This window comes from Pan troglodytes, chromosome 9, assembly GCF_028858775.2.
Source record: "Pan troglodytes isolate AG18354 chromosome 9, NHGRI_mPanTro3-v2.0_pri, whole genome shotgun sequence".
NCBI classification, from domain to species: domain Eukaryota; kingdom Metazoa; phylum Chordata; class Mammalia; order Primates; family Hominidae; genus Pan; species Pan troglodytes.
Window position 1 is genome coordinate 12,531,096 of NC_072407.2, and position 19,394 is coordinate 12,550,489.

General features: G+C 38.2%; 1 protein-coding gene across 23 annotated transcripts in view; it reads right to left on the reverse strand.

The window, feature by feature from the left end:
- STK33 (serine/threonine kinase 33) overlaps positions 1–19,394 on the reverse strand; it is a 228,062-nt gene that overhangs the window by 21,618 nt on the left and 187,050 nt on the right. For all 23 annotated transcript variants that reach the window (XM_054662048.2, XM_054662046.2, XM_054662047.2 and 20 more), the window contains one exon: positions 17,473–17,670. In XM_054662048.2, the coding sequence (XP_054518023.1) occupies positions 17,473–17,670 (198 nt within the window). The remainder of the gene's footprint in view (positions 1–17,472; positions 17,671–19,394) is intronic.

Below are 19,394 nucleotides of genomic sequence, written 5' to 3' on the forward strand. Positions count from 1 at the left end.
CAGGCGTGAGCCACCGTGCCCGGCCTGTTTCCAATCTTTTGCAAGCACATTTTGCACATGACATTTTGCACGTTTGTAAGTTTTTCTACAGGATATATATTTTAGAAGAGAAATTCTTTGGATAAATGGTATATGGATTTGTAATTTTGAAAGATATCATCATGTTGCCTTCCACTGCAGTTGTACTGATGTATAATCTTACCAGTAGCATACAAGAGTGCCTGTTTTCTTATTTTTCAACTTGGTTTTAATACATGTTAAAACTAATACAGTCATCCATATTTTAATTGAGCTCCAAAATCAGCCTAATGATGGCTACACCGAAACAAATCACAGTATTTGCTCCTTCACTCCCTGGTAACATCAATTCAAATCTACTTACCTTTCTTTATGCAAATATATATATATATTTTTTGAGATGGAGTTTTGCTCTCATCGCCCAAGCTGGGCTGCAATGACACAATCTAGGCTCACTGCAACCTCCGCCTCCCGGGTTCAAGTGATTCTCCTACCTTAGCCTCCTGAGTACTTGGGATTGCAGGTACACACCACCACACCCAGCTAATTTTTGTATTTTTAGTAGAAGCAGGGTTTCACCATGTTGGCCAGGATGATCTCAATATGCAAATGTTTATGCTTCTGTGTATATGGGTTTGTCTTGTAAAATACTGTATGTGTATGGGTACCTTACCATTTCTCTCTTTACTAAATTCCAGTTGCATGAAGTTTAGGATGGCATTGTTTAGAAAGCAGAATCCTAACAGTTTTTCTAAAAGAATCTGAGACTCAGTGGAGCCAAGAGGGCCGAATAGGAACAGCTCCAGTCTACAGCTCCCAGCGTGAGTGACGCAGAAGACAGGTGATTTCTGCATTTCCAACTGAGGTACCAGGTTCATCTCACTGGGGAGTGTTGGACAGTGGGTGCAGCGGACCGAGCGTGAGCTGAAGCAGGGTGAGGCATCATCTCACCCGGGAAGCGCAAGGGGTCAGGGAATTCCCTTTCCTAGTCAAAGAAAGGGGTGACAGATGGCACTTGGAAAATCGGGTCACTCCCACACTAATACTGTGCTTTTCCAATGGTCTTAGCAAACAGCACACCAGGAGATTATATCCCGTGCCTGGCTCGGAGGGTCCTACACCCATGGAGCCTCGCTCATTGCTAGCACAGCAGTCTGAGATCAAATTGCAAGGCTGCAGCAAGGGTGGGAGAGGGGCGCCCGCCATTGCCGATGCTTGAGTAGGTAAACAAAGTGGCCAGGAAGCTCGAACTGGGTGGAGCCCACTGCAGCTCAAGGAGGCCTGCCTGCCTCTGTAGACTCCACCTCTGGGGGCAGGGCACAGACAAACAAAAGGCAGCAGAATCCTCTGCAGACTTAAACGTCCCTGTCAGACAGCCTTGAAAAGAGTAGTGGTTCTCCCAGCACGCAGCTGGACATCTGAGAATGGACAGACTGCCTCCTCAAGTGGGTCCCTGACCCCCGAGTTGCCTAACTGGGAGGCACCCCCGAGTAGGGGCAGACTGACACCTCACACAGTCGGGTACTCCTCTGAGACAAAACTTCCAGAGAAAGGATCAGGCAGCAACATTTGCTGTTCACCAATATCCGCTTTCTGCAGCCTCCGCTGCTGACACCCAGGCAAACAGGGTCTGGAGTGGACCTCCAGCAAACTCCAGCAGACCTGCAGCTGAGGGTCCTGACTGTTAGAAGGAAAACTAACAAACAGAAAGGACATCCACACCAAAACCCCATCTGTACATCACCATCATCAAAGACCAAAGGTAGATAAAACCACAAAGATGGGGAAAAACCAGAGCAGAAAAACTGGAAACTCTAAAAATCAGAGCGCCTCTCCTCCTCCAAAGGAATACAGCTCCTCACCAGCAGCAGAACAAAGCTGGACGGAGAATGACTTTGACGAGTTGAGAGAAGAAGGCTTTAGATGATCAAACTACTCCGAGCTAAAGGAGGAAGTTTGAACCCATGGCAAAGAAGTTAAAAACCTTGAAAAAAAATTAGACAAATGGCTAACTAGGATAACCAATGCACAGAAGTCGTTAAAGGACCTGATGGAGCTGAAAACCATGGCATGAGAACTACATGACAAATGCATAAGCCTCAGTAGCCGATTCAATCAACTGGAAGAAACGGTATCAGTGATGGAAGACCAAATGAATGAAATGAAGCAAGAAGAGAAGTTTAGAGAAAAAAGAATAAAAAGAAACGAACAAAGCCTCCAAGAAATATGGGACTATGTGAAAAGACCAAGTCTACGTCTGATTGGTGCACCTGAAAGTGATGGGGAGAATGGAACCAAGTTGGAAAACACTCTGCAGGATATTATCCAGGAGAACTTCCCCAATCTAGCAAGGCAGGCCAACATTCAAATTCAGGAAATACAGAGAATGCCACAAAGATACTCCTTGAGAAGAGCAACTCCAAGACACAGAATTGTCAGATTCACCAAAGTTGAAATGAAGGAAAAAATGTTAAGGGCAGCCAGAGGGAAAGGTCGGGTTACCCACAAGGTGAAGCCCATCAGACTAACAGCTGATCTCTCAGCAGAAACTCTACAAGCCAGAAGAGAGTGGGGGCCAATATTCAACATTCTTAAAGCAAAGAATTTTCAACCCAGAATTTCATATCCAGCCAAACTAAGCTTCATAAGTGAAGGAGAAATAAAATCCTTCACAAACAAGCAAATGCTGAGAGATTTTGTCACCACCAGGCCTGCCCTAAAAGAGCTCCCAAAGGAAGCACTAAACATGGAAAGGAACAAACAGTTCCAGCCAATGCAAAAACATGCCAAATTGTAAAGACCATCAAGGCTAGGAAGAAACTGCATCGACTAACGAGCAAAATAACCAGCTAATATCATAATGACAGGATCAAATTCAGACGTAACAATATTAACCTTAAACGTAAATAGGCTAAATGCTCCAATTAAAAGACACAGACTGGCAAATTGGATAGAGTCAAGATCCATCAGTGTGCTGTATTCAGGAAACTCATCTCACGTGCAGAGACACACATAGGCTCAAAATAAAGGGATGGAGGAAGATCTACCAAGCAAATGGAAAACAACAACAAAAAAAAGCAGGGGTTGCAATCCTAGTCTCTGATAAAACAGACTTTAAACCAACAAAGATCAAAAGAGACAAAGAAGGCCATTACATAATGGTAAAGGGATCAATTCAAAAAGAAGAGCTAACTGTCCTAAATATATATGCACCCAATACAGGAGCACCCAGATTCATAAAACAAGTCATTAGAGACCTACAAAGAGACTTAGACTCCCACACAATAATAATGGGAGACTTTAACACCCCACTGTCAACATTAGACAGATCAACCAGACAGAAAGTTAACAAGGATATCCAGGAATTGAACTCAGCTCTGCACCAAGTGGACCTAATAGACTTCTACAGAACTCTCCACCCCAAATCAACAGACTATACATTCTTTTCAGCACCACACCACACCTATTCCAAAATTGAGCCCGCAGTTGGAAGTAAAGCACTCCTCAGCAAATGTAAAAGAAAAGAAATTATAACAAACTGTCTCTCAGACGACAGAGCAATCAAACTAGAACTCAGGATTAAGAAACTCACTCAAAACCGCTCAACTACATGGAAACTGAACAACCTGCTCCTGAATGACTACTGGGTACATAATGAAATGAATGCAGAAATAAAGATGTTCTTTGAAACCAATGAGAACAAAGACACAACATACCAGAATCTCTGGGACGCATTCAAAGCAGTGTGTAGAGGGAAATTTATAGCACTAAATGTCCACAAGAGAAAGCAGGAAAGATCTAAAACTGACACCCTAACATCACAATTAAAAGAACTAGAGAAGCAAGAGCAAACACATTCAAAAGCTAGCAGAAGGCAAGAAATAACTAAGATCAGAGCAGAACTGAAGGAAATAGAGACACAAAAAAACCCTTCAAAAAATCAATGAATCCAGGAGCTGGTTTTTTGAGAAGATCAACAAAATTGATAGACCACTAGCAAGACTAATAAAGAAGAAAAGAGAGAAGAATCAAATAGACGCAATAAAAAATGATAAAGGGGATATCACCACCGATCCCACAGAAATACAAACTACCATCAGAGGATACTATAAACACCTCTATGCAAATAAACTAGAAAATCTAGATGAAATGGATACATTCCTGGACACATACACTCTCCCAAGACTAAACCAGGAAGAAGTTGAATCTCTGAATAGACCAGTAACAGGCTCTGAAATTGAGGCAATAATTAATAGCTTACCAACCAAAAAAAGTCCAGGACCAGATGGATTCACAGCCAAATTCTACCAGAGGTACAAGGAGGAACTGGTACCATTCCTTCCGAAACTATTCCAATCAACAGAAAAAGAGGGAATCCTCTCTAGCTCATTTTATGAGGCCAGCATCATCCTGATACCAAAGCCTGGCAGAGACACAACAAAAAAAGAGAATTTTAGACTAATATCCCTGATAAACATTGATGCAAAAATCCTCAATAAAATACTGGCAAACAGAATCCAGCAGCACATCAAAAAGCTTATCCACCATGATCAAGTGGGCTTCATCCCTGGGATGCAAGGCTGGTTCAACATACGGAAATCAATAAACGTAATCCAGCATATAAACAGAACCAATGACAAAAACCATATGATTATCTCAATAGATGCAGAAAAGGCCTTTGACAAAATTCAACAATGCTTCATGCTAAAAACTCTCAATAAATTAGGTATTGATGGGACGTATCTCAAAATAATAAGAGCTATCTATGACAAACCCACAGCCAATATCATAATGAATGGGCAAAAACTGGAAGCATTCCCTTTGAAAACTGGCACAAGACAGGGATGCCCTCTCTCACCCCTCCTATTCAACATAGTGTTGGAAGTTCTGGCCAGGGCAATCAGGCAGGAGAAGGAAATAAAGGATATTCAATTAGGAAAAGAGGAAGTCAAATTGTCCCTGTTTGCAGATGACATGATTGTATATCTAGAAAACCCCATTATCTCAGCCCAAAATCTCCTTAAGCTGATAGGCAACTTCAGCAAAGTCTCAGGATACAAAATCAATGTGCAAAAATCACAAACATTCCTATACACCAATACCAGACAAACAGACAGCCAAATCATTAGTGAACTCCCATTCACAATTGCTTCAGATAATAAAATACCTAGGAATCCAACTTACAAGGGATGTGAAGGACCTCTTCAAAGAGAACTACAAACCACTGCTCAGTGAAATAAAAGAGGATACAAAGAAATGGAAGAACATTCCATGCTCATGGGTAGGAAGAATCAATATCATGAAAATGGCCATACTACCCAAGGTAATTTGTAGATTCAATGCCATACCCATCAAGCTACCAATGACTTTCTTCACAGAATTGGAAAAAACTGCTTTAAAGTTCATATGGAACCAAAAAAGAGCCCACATTGCCAAGTCAACCCTAGGCCAAAAGAACAAAGCTGGAGGCATCATGCTACCTGACTTCAAACTATACTACAAGGCTACAGTAACCAAAACAGCATGGTACTGGTACCAAAACAGAGATATAGACCAATGGAACAGAACAGAGCCCTCAGAAATAATGCTGCATATCTACAACCATCTGATCTTTGACAAACCTGACAAAAACAAGAAATAGGGAAATGATTCCCTATTTAATAAATGGTGCTGGGAAAACTGGCTAGCCATATGTAGAAAGCTGAAACTGGATCCCTTCCTTACACCTTATATAAAAATTAATTCAAGATGGATTAAAGACTTAAATGTTAGACCTAAAACCATAAAAACCCTAGAAGAAAACCTAGGCAATACCATTCAGGACATAGGCATGGGCAAGGACTTCATGTCTAAAACACCAAAAGCAATGGCAACAAAAGTCGAAATTGACAAATGGGATCTAATTAAACTAAAGAGCTTCTGCATAGCAAAAGAAACTACCATCAGAGTGAACAGGCAACCTACAGAATGGGAGAAAATTTTTGCAACCTACTCATCTGACAAAGGGCTAATATCCAGAATCTATAATGAACTCAAACAAATTTACAAGAAAAAACAACCCCATCAAAAAGTGGGCAAAGGATATGAACAGACACTTCTCAAAAGAAGACGTTTACACAGCCAAAAGACACATGAAAAAATGCTCATCATCACTGGCCATCAGAGAAATGCAAATCAAAACCACAATGAGATACCATCTCACACCAGTTAGAATGGCAATCATTAAAAAGTCAGGAAACAACAGGTGCTGGAGAGGATGTGGAGAAATAGGAACACTTTTACACTGTTGGTGGGACTGTAAACTAGTTCAACCATTGTGGAAGTCAGTGTGGCAATTCCTCAGGGATCTAGAATTAGAATTACCATTTGACCCAGCCATCCCATGACTTGGTATATACCCAAATGATTATAAATCATGCTGCTATAAAGACACAGGCACACGTATGTTTATTGCGGCACTATTCACAATAGCAAAGACTTGGAAGCAACCCAAATGTCCAACAATGATAGACTGGATTAAGAAAATGAGGCACATATACACCATGGAATACTATGCAGCCATAAAAATGATGAGTTCATGTCCTTTGTAGGGACATGGATGAAGCTGGAAACCATCATTCTCAGCAAACTATCGCAAGGACAAAAAACCAAACACCACATATTCTCACTCATAGGTGGGAATTGAACAATGAGAACAGATGGACACAGGAAGGGGAACATCACACACCGGGGCCTGTTGTGGGGTGGGGGTGGGGGGAGGGATAGCATTAGGAGATACACCTAATGCTAAATGATGAGTTAATGGGTGCAGCACACCAACATGGCACATGTATACATATGTAACAATCCTGCATGTTGTGCACATGTACCCTAAAACTTAAATTATAATAATAAAAAAAAAGAATCTGAGACTCCCCTCAAATATCTTTCATTGAAACCATTCCTCTGATGCTAACAGGACACGGATGCAGAATGGCCACCATGGTGCCCTCCAGGCCAGGCCATAGTTTTCTTCACAAAGAGCCAAGCCTCTTAGTTCCTGGAGTGGGCAAGGCAAATTCCAGCTCCCAAGCTTTATCTAGAAACATGAACAAATCTTAATTTTTCAGGGATTTATTTTGTTAGGTTATAGATTATCTAAGTTTTGTGTTTCGCCTTTTCTTCTCTCATAGCTGGAGGGATTCCTCAGGGATCTATGCTGTCACTGATGCAATTTTATAGTTTTGTAAGTAATAGAACAGAGAAATGAAAAATGAAATTGCCAAGGCTATAAGATCTTCCAGGTCAGGAAAAGCAAATAGAAGGTGATGAGCTCCCATAAGACTGTACAAAGGGGGAGAAAGATAACAGAGGAATTTCAACACTTAGTTCTAAGGGGAAAGATTGTAAATGATCATTATGAGACTGTTGGGCATATATTTACCAATCCAAGAGAAGACCTCAAAATCACTGTAGGCTGTTCTTTGAAGATACTAGTCTCTGTACCATTGCACACTGGTCAGAAAAACCTAGCTATCATCAGAAAGCATTTTAGAAATCAAAGAAAAAAATTTCTATCCTTATATAAAATCATGATGAATTCGTACCTGAAACACTGCAACCAGCTTGAACAGATATAAAGGGACCAGAGAATGTTTACAGACAGGCTACTACTATGATTAAGGGACGAAGGTTTCTTTTTAAGAGCGCTCTTCAATCTAAAAGATAAAGAATAAGAGGCTATATATAATCAAAATCTATAAAATGAAGAAGGAGGCATATTTCAGCACTGTGGAGGTGGACAGCATCTCTGAGTGCTGCAGTCAGGACGGTTACATCAAGGGCTTCCTCAAGCAGCATTTCAATTGTTCTTCGTCTCTGGCAAATTCTTACCATTTGGGACAGTTGAAGAATAGTCAGTTCTATTGGAGGTAGAATGATGGAAAAGATGACCTTACAAGCTTTCCTCCAGTTTCACCTTTTTGTAATTCAGTACCCTTGGCCTAATTTCTCTAGCTTATATTATTAATCTTGAAAAGGGGGCTCCATGTGTGCAAGGGGAGATATGTAACAGGAAAATTGGACTAACTATACATATTTCATTATTCACTGGCATAGCTTTAACCTGATGAACTTGTCTGGTGATAATGGATGCAAAACCTGTAAGCTCTAGGCATATCCCTGCCAGTTAATACCAGTGCATGATTACTAGAAACTGTTAGCATTTCTCTGAATTTTGAGTAAAATACATGCTATTTAAGTAAAGTGGTTTATCACCATAGCAACAATTTCTAGAGTCACACATTCAAATTACAGGCCTGCACAAGGTCCAAATGACAAAATTCTGATATAAGTTTTCTGCTATAGTTTTGTGTGTAATGGCCACCCACCTTCCTCACATCCGTATGGTTTTCAGAAGAAGGAAGGGAAAGAAAAGCTAAGGGAAGAAGAAAAATTGACTTCCAAATATATAGACTTCTAAGGTTACTTGCATAAAGATCTGGGTCTTGTGTGGAGTCAACAGAAATGAAATCTAACTTGCAAATTAGAGAAAAATATAAATATCTTTCTTTTCTTTGTAACTGAGGTATAATCTATATACAGAATACACATATCTGAAGTGTACAGTTTGATGAGTTTTGACAAACACGTAGGCCTGTATAACCAACACCACAATCAGGAAATAGAACAATTACCAAGAAAGTTCTCTCTTGCCACAACCCAGTCAACCCTCTTCTCCTGGGGGCCACAACTATTCTGATTTTTTCAACATAAATTAGCTTTGCCTTTTCTAAACTTCATATACATGAAAAAGAATGCATTATGTACTCTTTTGTATCTGAGTTATTCTGCTTAACATTTTTAATTGAATTTTTATTCAGATATTCAAAGATTCTCATGCTATTGAAACACAGGTCTTTGAGATTCATCTATGGTAATAGTAACTCATTTCTTTTTTCTTGCCAAGTAATGCTCCATTGTATGGATATAGCACAATTTGTTTACTCATTCTTCTGTTAATGAATATTTGGGTTGTTTCCAGTTTGGGGCTGCTTATACATAAATCCGCTACAAACATATACTACAAATCTTTTTGTGAACTTGGGATTGCTGGATAAATGGTAAATGAATGCTTAACCTTAAAAGTAAATGCCAGCCAGGCGCAGTGGCTCACGCCTGTAATCCCAGCACTTTGGGAGGCCAAGATGGGCGGATCGCGAGGTCAGGAGATAGAGACCATCCTGACTAACACGGTAAAACCCCATCTCTATTAAAAATACAAAAAATTAGCTGGGTGTGGTGGCACGCCTGTAGTCCCAGCTACCCAGGAGGCTGAGGCAGGAATTGCTTGAACCCAGGAAGCGGAGGTTGCAGTGAGCTGAGATTGCACCATTGCACTCCAGCCTGGGTGACAGAGCAAGACTCCATCACACACATAAAAAAAAGTAAATGCCAAACTATATTCTGAAAGAATAGTACCATTTTGCATTCTCACCAGCAAGGTGGGAAAATTCCAGTTGTTTCATATCCTTGCCAATATCTGGACTTGTTAGTTTTTAATTTTGGCCGTTCTAGAAAGTATGTAGTGATGTCCTGTGGTGGACTTAATTTCCATTTTCCTGATGACTAATGATGTTTAGCATCTTTTCATATGCTTATTGACTACTTGTATATCTTCCTATGTGAAGTGTCTGTTCAAGTCTACTGACTATTTTAAAACATGGATTGCCTTATTGCAATGTAGGAGTTGTTTATATATTCTGCATGCAAGTCTTCTGTCATATATATTTATTGCAAATATTTTCTCCCTGTCTGTGGCTTGCTTATTTTTTAACATGCTTTTGATGAGCAAATGTGTTTTATTTTTAGGAACCATTTTACCAGTTTTTAAAAGTGCTTTCTGTGTCTATGTTCTAAGAATCTTTGACTATCTGCTGGATGGAAGATAGTCTCTTATGTTTTATCCTAGGAGCTTTATAGTTTCGCTTTTAGATTTAGTTCTACCCTTCTCAAACTAATTTTTGTGTACAGTTTTAGCTAGGGGGTCAAATTTCATTTTCCCTCTTATATATCTACTATTGTTCTAGCATTGTTTATTAAAAAGACTATCATTTACCCCTTTGAATTGCTTTGAAATCTCTGTCAAAAATCAACTGACTGTATAAACATGGATCTATTTCTAGACTCCCAGTTTTGTCCTAAGGATCTATTTGTTTATCCTTACATCAATACCACATTGCATTAATTACTGTATCTATGTAGCAAACGTTGACATCAAGTCATATAAGTCTTGCAACTTTGTTCTTTTTAGGTTATTTTGTCTGTTCCAGGTTTTATGTATCTCCAAATAAATTTTAGAATCATCTTGTCAATTTATAACAAAAAAGCAAGTGTTCTAGATTTCAACTGGGATTGGTTTAAACATGTAAGTTAATTTGGGAAGAACTGACATCTTAATAGTACCAAATATTCTAAACCATAAACATGGTATATCTCTCCAACTATTTCAGTCTTTTTCAATTTTGCTCAACAGCATTTCATGGTTTTGGTATAAATATTTTGCATATATTTTGTTAGATTTTTCACTAAGTGTTTTATGTTTTGTGGCAATTAGTATTTTAAAATTTTATTTCCCAATTGTTCATTGTGAATATATAACAATACAATTTTTATATATAGATCTTGCATCCAGCAACCTCTTTAATTCACTTTTTGTAGATTCCTTGGGATTTTCTATGTATACAAACATGTCATCTGCAAGTAAAGACAGTTTTATTCTTCCTTTACAATATATATAATTTTATTTCTTTTAATTGCCTTGTTGCATCAGCTAGAACCTTTTGTACAATGATGAAGAGAATTAGTGAGAGAGAACATCCTTCCTTGCCTTTCTCCTATCTTTAGCATGAAAACACTCAATATTTTGCCATTAAGAATGATACTAATTGTAGTTTTGGATTTTTTTTTTTTTTTGGAAAATCTCTTATTATGTAAAAGAAGTTCCCTTTTATTCCTAGTCTGCAGAGGATTTTCTCATGTTTGAGTGTTGAATTTTATCAAATGCTTTTCCCAAAATCATTGAGATAATTATATAGCTTTCTCCTTTATCTATACATAGTGAATTATGTTGGTTGATTTTTGGATGTTAATCCAAACCTGCGTTCCTGGAATATACTGCAAACACTTAATTATGATATGCTATTCTTTTATATATTTCTGGATTCAGTTTGCTAATATCATTTGAAATTTTTACATCTATAATTTATGAGAGATATTGGCTAATAATTTTCTTGTAACATCCTTGTCACGTTTAGGTATTGTTGTTATTTATAAGGCAAACATGCCTTATAAATGAGTTGGGAAATATTCTCAAGAGTTGGTGTATAAGTTTTCTCTTATTTCTTCTTTGAAGAATTAGACAGTGAAATCATTTGGGAATAAAGTTTTCTTTTTAGTAAAGTTCTTTACTGCAGACATGATTTTAAAAATAAATACAGAACGATTCAGATTTTCTATTTTTGTGTAACTGATTTTGTACTTTTAAAAGAAATTTGACCATTTCATATAAATTTCTCAATGTATTGGCATTAAGTCATTAAGAGCCAGTAAGCATGAAGATAGATCAATAGAAAGTATCCAATGTAAAGAATAGGAAAAAAAAGATTAAAAATGGATAGTGCCTCAGGAACGTATAGAACGATATCACACTGTCTAATATATGAGTAATTGGAGTCTCAGAAAAAAAAGGAAAAGGTAATGACAAAACTTCCAAAACGTGGCTAAAGGTACAAATTTACAGATTCACAGAGCTCAGCAAACCCCAAGCAGGATAAAAGTGAAGAAGAACACACTTAGCAATAGCATTGTTAAACTGCTGAAAATCAAAGATAAAGAGATGACCTTGAAAGCATCCAGAGAAAAGTGACACAATACATATAAGTGAAGAACATTTCAAATTTCCACAGATACTTCATCAGAAAAAATGCATCAAAAGTTAAGAAAAAAGGAGAGTATCAGAAATGATAACTATCTGGATAAATATAAGAAATTTTTCCTCTTAATTTCTTGAAAACATACATGACAATTTAAAGCAAAAATTATATCATTATTTTGTGGGGTTTATAATTATGTAGATGTAATACATGTAACACTTATAGCATAAAGGTAGGGTAAGAGATAAATGGACCCAAATTAATACATTTGAAATTGAAGCAATACTTGTTATAACCCAACACAATGGGTTGGTTCTCTATAGAGAAAGGATATGCATAGCATGGCCAGACAGCTATAGGCCCTAAGGGGAGCTGAGCAAAAGTCAGGCTTGGGAAGAGAGGGAAGTGATTTAAAGGATTCACTAATACATCTTTGCAACAATGGGAATCTGGTTAAGCCTGTGGTAAAACCTAAGCCTTATACAAAAAGCTCTTGTGTGGGAGTAGAAGTAGGGACAAAATATCCCCTTAGAACAAAAGCCTTGTTTATGGGAGCCTATGAATCCAGGCCAGCAACTCGCATTGCAAGCAGCATTAGATCAAATAACAGGTCAAGATTCATGTTAGCACAATTAGTTATTTGTACCTATATTAGTCTGCTATTGCAGTAGTTATTCAATTATGTTTGAGAGGTCCCCACAATCACCCCCAGGTTCAACGAGTCACTGGGAGGACTCACAGGACTTGACATTTATATTCGTACTCATGGCTATGACTTATTACAGTGCAAGGATGCAAAGCACAACCAGCAAAAGGAAAAGGCACTTCAGGCTAAATCCAAGAGAAACCACGAGCAAGCTTCCAAGTGTCCTCTCCCAGGGGAGTTGCAGAGGATGTGCTTAATTCCCCCTGCAATTAGTTGTGACAGCATGTGTGAAATGTTGCCAACCATGGAAGCCCACTGGAGACTCAGCATCCATGGTCACGTAGGCAGCCTTTGCCTAGCGTCTACCAAAATCCCAGACTCCCAGAAGGAAAGTAGGTATTCAGCATAAACCATATTGTTTGCACAAACAGTTTAGACAAAATTAGCTAAGTTCCCAGAAATGAGCCAAGGGTCAACCTTGCAAATAAATAGGTCTTTTGAAGGATAGCAGTTGAGGCCACCTATTTAACTCTTTTCTGCACAACTATACAACAAACAACTGCAAAAATCTCAGTATCTTATAACAGCAAGTATTTATTTTTCTCAATTAATTTCAGTTTGGTTGTGCCAGGCTAAACTTCAAGTATTAGACTGAATTCAGATCTGTTCCACAAATCTCCACAATTCTGGAACCTGTGGCTTTCTGCAGGCATGCTCTTCTCATGGCAGGTGACAGAAATAGAAGAGAGCAAGCTAAATCATGCAAACACTTTTAAGGTCTCTGCTTTCATTACACCCTTTTAACGTTTCATCAGCCAGAATAACAGCCAAGACCAACATTAGTAGGGTGAGAAAATAGCCTTCAACAGTTCTACCAGGGAGAACTGCAAAGTCACATGGCAAAGGATATGCATGTACAAATTATTTACAGGAAAGGAATAATTAATTGGAAACAAGAATCCAATCTTCCACAGTACCCTAAGAAACTCACCAAACTCAGAGGGCAAACAAGGTTAGAAGCAGCACATCATCACTTCTGAAAATGAAATTTCTTGGTTTGTTTACTAGTTTATTCCCACACTTATACCCAAAGGAGCCTTGATACGCCAGGAAAATATATGCAATTTTAGTAATATTCTATATACATTTTTAGTAATATAATAATGAAAGCATTAATGGCTAACATTAATAAGTACTTACCACGTGACAAGAGTGTTACGTGCATGATTCCACCTAGCACTTAGTTGGTGAGATTATTATTCCTATTTTACAGATGAGAAAATGGGGGCCTAGAGACTTGCCGAACATCATAAAGCTTGTAAGTGGTGAAGCCAGAATCTGAATCCAGGCAGCCTAGATCCGAAGTTATACTTTTAACTATTATGATATTTTAAGGGCTGTGCTTGGGTACATATGCCATATTGCAATGCTTCAATACTGGGATAAGAAAGTGTGCCACAATTATGCAAGTACTGTCACATTTTCATATGATAGTCAGTTCTCATGGACTCAGAAAGCTAAAATGTAATTTTCAGGAAAAGAAAATTTTTATCCCACTCACTAAAATATCACAAAAATTTAAATTTTTCCTCACAGAAACATTATCAACATATCAAAGTATTAAATTTCAATGTTATTTAAATGTCAACATTTCTTGTCTTTGAAAAAATGTTTTACGAACACATATCATTTATCAAAATAATTTTTCAAAGTTTCTAAACCACCATGCCTTTCTACTTTCTAGCCTAGATAAAGCAACTGCTACATGTACTATCTCCTACAATACTATAACAACCAGGTTTTCAGTCAAGGAAAAATTATCACAAAAGAAAATAATGGCAAAAATCTATTTTCTTTTCTTTTCTTTTTCTTTTTTTTTCTTTTTTTTTTCTGAGACAAAGTCTCATTCCATTGCCCAGGCTGGAGTGCAGTGGCGTGATCTTGGCTAACTGCAACCTCCGCCTCTTGGGTTCAAGCGATTCTCCTGCCTCAGCCTCCCAAGTAGTTGGGATTATAGGCGATTGCCACCGTGCCCAGCTAATTTTTGTATTTTTAGTAGAGACAGGGTTTCGCCATGTTGTCCAGGCTGGTCTTGAACTCCTGACCTCAGGTGATCCACCCATCTGGGCCTCCCAAAGTGCTGGGATTACAGGCATGAACCACTGTGCCTGGCCTGAAAATCTTCTATTTTCATTAAACAAATTCATTCAAGACTGTGTTAAATAAACAATTTTATAACTAGGAGGTTTCTCCATTACAAAGCAAGAATTCCATAATGCAAATATACTTGTATTGCATCTAGAGATTCCAGTCCCTTCCTCCATGGTTATGGGGAGGTACACTTTAATTATGGACATTCATTTCCCTCCAATTGTTTTCTGAGCTTATGAATAATGAAAGCATATACCATTTATCAGGCATCATTAAGGACCTAATGTTAAAAGGCACACTACTGCAATAAGCAGTGGTCTGCCAAGTGTCTCATCAGAAGATGAGCAAATGCTATTGCAGGAGTGAAAGTCGAGTCTATCCAGTAAAGCTGATAAAGACTTTGTCTTAGAGAATTCAGAGGATTACCAATAGCACAAAACATTATCTAGATGTCCTCGGCATGTGAGAAACAAGATATACATGAGAGAACATTACTGTCCTCAGAATACCATAACCAATGGTGGAAATAAACAAAAGGACATTGCCAAGTGCCAACTATTTGAAAACAAATCTGAAACAAGTGTGTGATATCTTAGTGCAAATATGAACAATGAGGAGATGCAGACTGCATTTTCCCATAATGTCCGAGGCATTTGGAACTAAGGGACCATTATTTAGGGAAGGAGGAAGGTGCTGAGTTCAAGTGCTTTTGCTTTTGTTTTTGTTTTTAACACATCCTCACTTACCCTCTCTGCTAGTTTTCCAAGAGCTCTGCCATTGTTTCGAAAGGTGTGATTACCCTGGCTTTTGAGAAATTCCCAAACCTAAGCATGGGAAAGTTCCTTAGAGGACATCAAGGGAAGACAAGCTCCTACCCACCTTGCAAGAATTACTGTTATGGCATTTATAACAAGTAGCCTTCCAGAGTCTGCTTGAATACTTCCAATGATGGGGAGGTGGAAGGTTTGTTACCCATGGCCCAGCCTTTTTCCATTGCTGGTGAACTCTGACTATGGAAAAATTTTTCCTGTCGATGAAACCTACATTCCTAAAATATCAACCAACATTCTTACCATTTCTATATTCTTGAAATGTCAACCCACTGGTATAGTTCTAGCATCCACAAACAATTCAAATTCCAATTCTTCTGTTCCCTAGTTGATGTAGCTGAGAATCACATCATAAGTTTCATTAATTTGTGACTTGCAGGGGTGGCTGGAGGAGTGGGAGGGGAAAAGTGTGACACGGCAATGGAAAAGGGGATGGAAGACATTTGGTTCGCAAGCATATTTTATGTTAGATGCAGTGACAAATACAACTCAAGGCCACAAAACGTGTGTATAATTGTACATACGTGAGTATATGTAGATGTATGTATGTGTAAGAATATGTGAGTATATGTGTATACATGTATATGTGTATGTGTGTGCATAAGTATGTATATCTGTACAAAATGCCAAGTCAGCCAACAAAAATCTTCAAACTATGTTCAATAAGAAATGCAAACATGGAATTTTATGATATTATTTTTAAGGAGAATATAAAATACACTCAAGAGCTAAGCATCGTAGGAGTTAACACACTAGAGAGGAAAAAGAATTCAATGAGCTTATGTCTACATTATGGTAAAAATATTATAATCTCAAAATATCTAAATCATTATGTTATGCTTATTATCTAAACATTTGCTATAAAGTAATGAAAAAGTTCTCAACCACTAAATCAAAATCAATGAATAGATCATGTTACCATGTCCCTTTCTGTAAGTTACTGAGAGGATTCTTGGCATGGAGGGGTGTAGGCCAGCAATGCTGCACCTCCCTGAATCTGGTCCAGGATTTACCCTGGCAGTCCCTCTCTGCACTCTGCCTAATTCTGATTTCTAGAATCAGAAACCAGTGACTCCTCACAAGAAGTCTGGCTACCCTGAGGTGAACACAGTCCCTGCTGGCAGGATGCTCAATTATTAAATAATAGTTCAGATATGTTAATTAGATTTCAAGACAGGAAGGAGAACAAACACATACAGAGAAATTTTCTGCAAATTCAGAAACAAACAAGGAAGCAGGGAAGAGGACCTTTGGGTAAACTTTGTCAGGATATCCAGTTAACGGATCACAATCTAGAACTAATCAAAATGTTATTCAATTCTATTCATTAAAAAGAATAAAACTGCATTCAGAACTAATAAGGTAAAATAATAAACCTATATAAAAAGTTTTTGTTACCATAAATTCAGACACAAATAACTGAATAATTATCATTTTCTAAGTAATACATAGACCCATTCCAAATTCTATAGTCTGGTAGAGTACAAAAATTATTAATTTTGATTCTTGGGCCAAATTTGGCATGCCATCTGTTTTGGGGGAAAAAAATAGTTGAGTTGGAACACGGCCACACTCATTCATTTGTTGTCTATGGCTGTTTTCACGCTACAACGTCAGAGATGAATAGTTGTGACAAAGACTACTAGGGCCCACAAAGCCTAAAATATTTACTGTTTGTTCCCTTACAGAAAAAGTTTGCAGACACCTGCCCTACATAATCACCAACCTTAAAATAAACATGTAGGCCACCTTGCTAAATCATGCTAGCCTTATAAGGCAGAAAGAACTTTACTTGCTATATAATGCTTGGCCTTTGTTACAAACTAACAACAAAAAGACAGATTTGCAAAAAAATGTTCCAGGTGTGGTGAGGGTATTTTACACTTGGGAGAAATGCAGCAATGATTCTTCCTACCTGTTTTTCCTCCTCTTCATCTGAAGTGTAATTGGCATCACGGACATTTCCCCAGGGTTGGTAACTTTTCAACTTTTCTTCAGTGGACGGCTTATTCTTCTCTTCTGTTGTGTTTTCCTCAACACTTTCTGGGTTATTTTTCCATTCCTTCATCATCTCTAATACATTGGTTGGTCTCACCGAAGAAAGTTTATTGCCCTAATATTAACAATCAATTTTTGGTGTTATAAACAACTTAGATAATTGAGATGATACCTACATCATTTAGCGAGACAGTCTCCCAAATTCAGTAATTGTCACATGGAAAAGATTATAATGCTGAATAAATATGAAAACTTCTGATGACCACTGGAGTACAACCCCTGTACTGACATGGCTCACATCCCTTGCATGATATCACGTGTAATATGTCCAAGTTAACAGGGGAAATATTCAGGCTTGAAAGAACAATGCAGCATGCTTGTGCAAAGAACACTACACAGGGCAATTTCCTGGAACCCAAATACCCCTATAGCGCTGCTCTTAGAAAATTGAGAGGGAGGTTGAAAGAACTAAAGAAGTTGCCCAAACGCCAGTGGGTCCAGTGCTGAGGATAAGTCTATACAACATCCAAATATCTAGGCAAAAAAAAAAACCTAAATTCAGTCAATTAGTCAAGCACTATGTCTAAGAATATAGATATTTAATTTGAAATCCCTTACCTGTCTGGAAGATTTAAATATAATGTGGCCATTTGATTATAACTGACTTGGTACAGTGTTCTTATCCCAGCGTATGACTATACCATGCCAAAATTGACCATTTTATATTAACTGTATTTTCCCAAATATAATACCCCATGTAATGTGCCAAGAAATATATGAATGCAAGCTCAAATAGCTCCTGCTTGATTAGGTGTGTCTTAAATATTTTTGTTCTTACCTCATACTGTTAGAAAAAATTTAGACCAAAAAATGGATCATATTTAGATTAAAATGAGAAGTTCAGGTGTGGGCATGGCTATGAAGCGATTCCAAATTACCCTGGTATATGGATGTATTGAAATGTTTAGCATCAGTGACACAGAAAACTATAAGACAGGGTACTTTAGGGGTACCCATCTGAATACACTGTTGAGGACTTGTTGAGTTTAATGTATTTGTGGCTAAAGACATAGACAAACACTAAATATGGAATGCTAATAACTAAATGAGGATCACTATGCAATTAATTCTCTGTGGTTCTTCTCTGTCCCCTTGTTTTAAGAAGCTCAGTACTCCTACCACGTTCATAACATCCCATTACACCTTACACTGGTTTTGCACTTGTTTGTCCCTTACCTACTTACTCCTAGAATGCCATTGCCATTTCTTCCTGCCAGTCCATAGCAAGAGCCTACATTTCCTTGAAGGTTCAATTTAAGATCCATTTCTGTCAGATATCCTAGAATTCCCAACTATGTAGTCAACTCAAGTGAAAACAGACAGTGGCTCAGTGACAGTAACCATTAAAGAGCTGAAATCAGGTAGAATGGTAGATAGTCTCAGAGCGCTCATCTGAACGGGTTCTGCTCTCCAGGGCTCTGCTTGGTCCCTATGATCCATCTCTCCTCTCTTACAACTTCTTGGCTTCATCCTGACCTCTAACTTAATTTTCATAAAATCAGTGACCAGGGTCCTGGAATGCAAGTACATACAACTTTGCCTCAACTTGACTCTTTCACTAGCAGAAAGTGACAATCTGACACATCTAAGTCTGCAATACCAGTTCTCAGTGGCTCCTCCCTGACAAGCCCTCCCCAGGTTAAGTCTTCGGAAACTGTGGTGGTCACTAATGCTACTCGCCCAGCATTTCTTCCTTCTAGGCTCATGGTAGAGTTTCACTTCTCTATCCACTTTGGGACATGACCATGTGCCTTACTTTGGCCAGTGATTCATGATTGG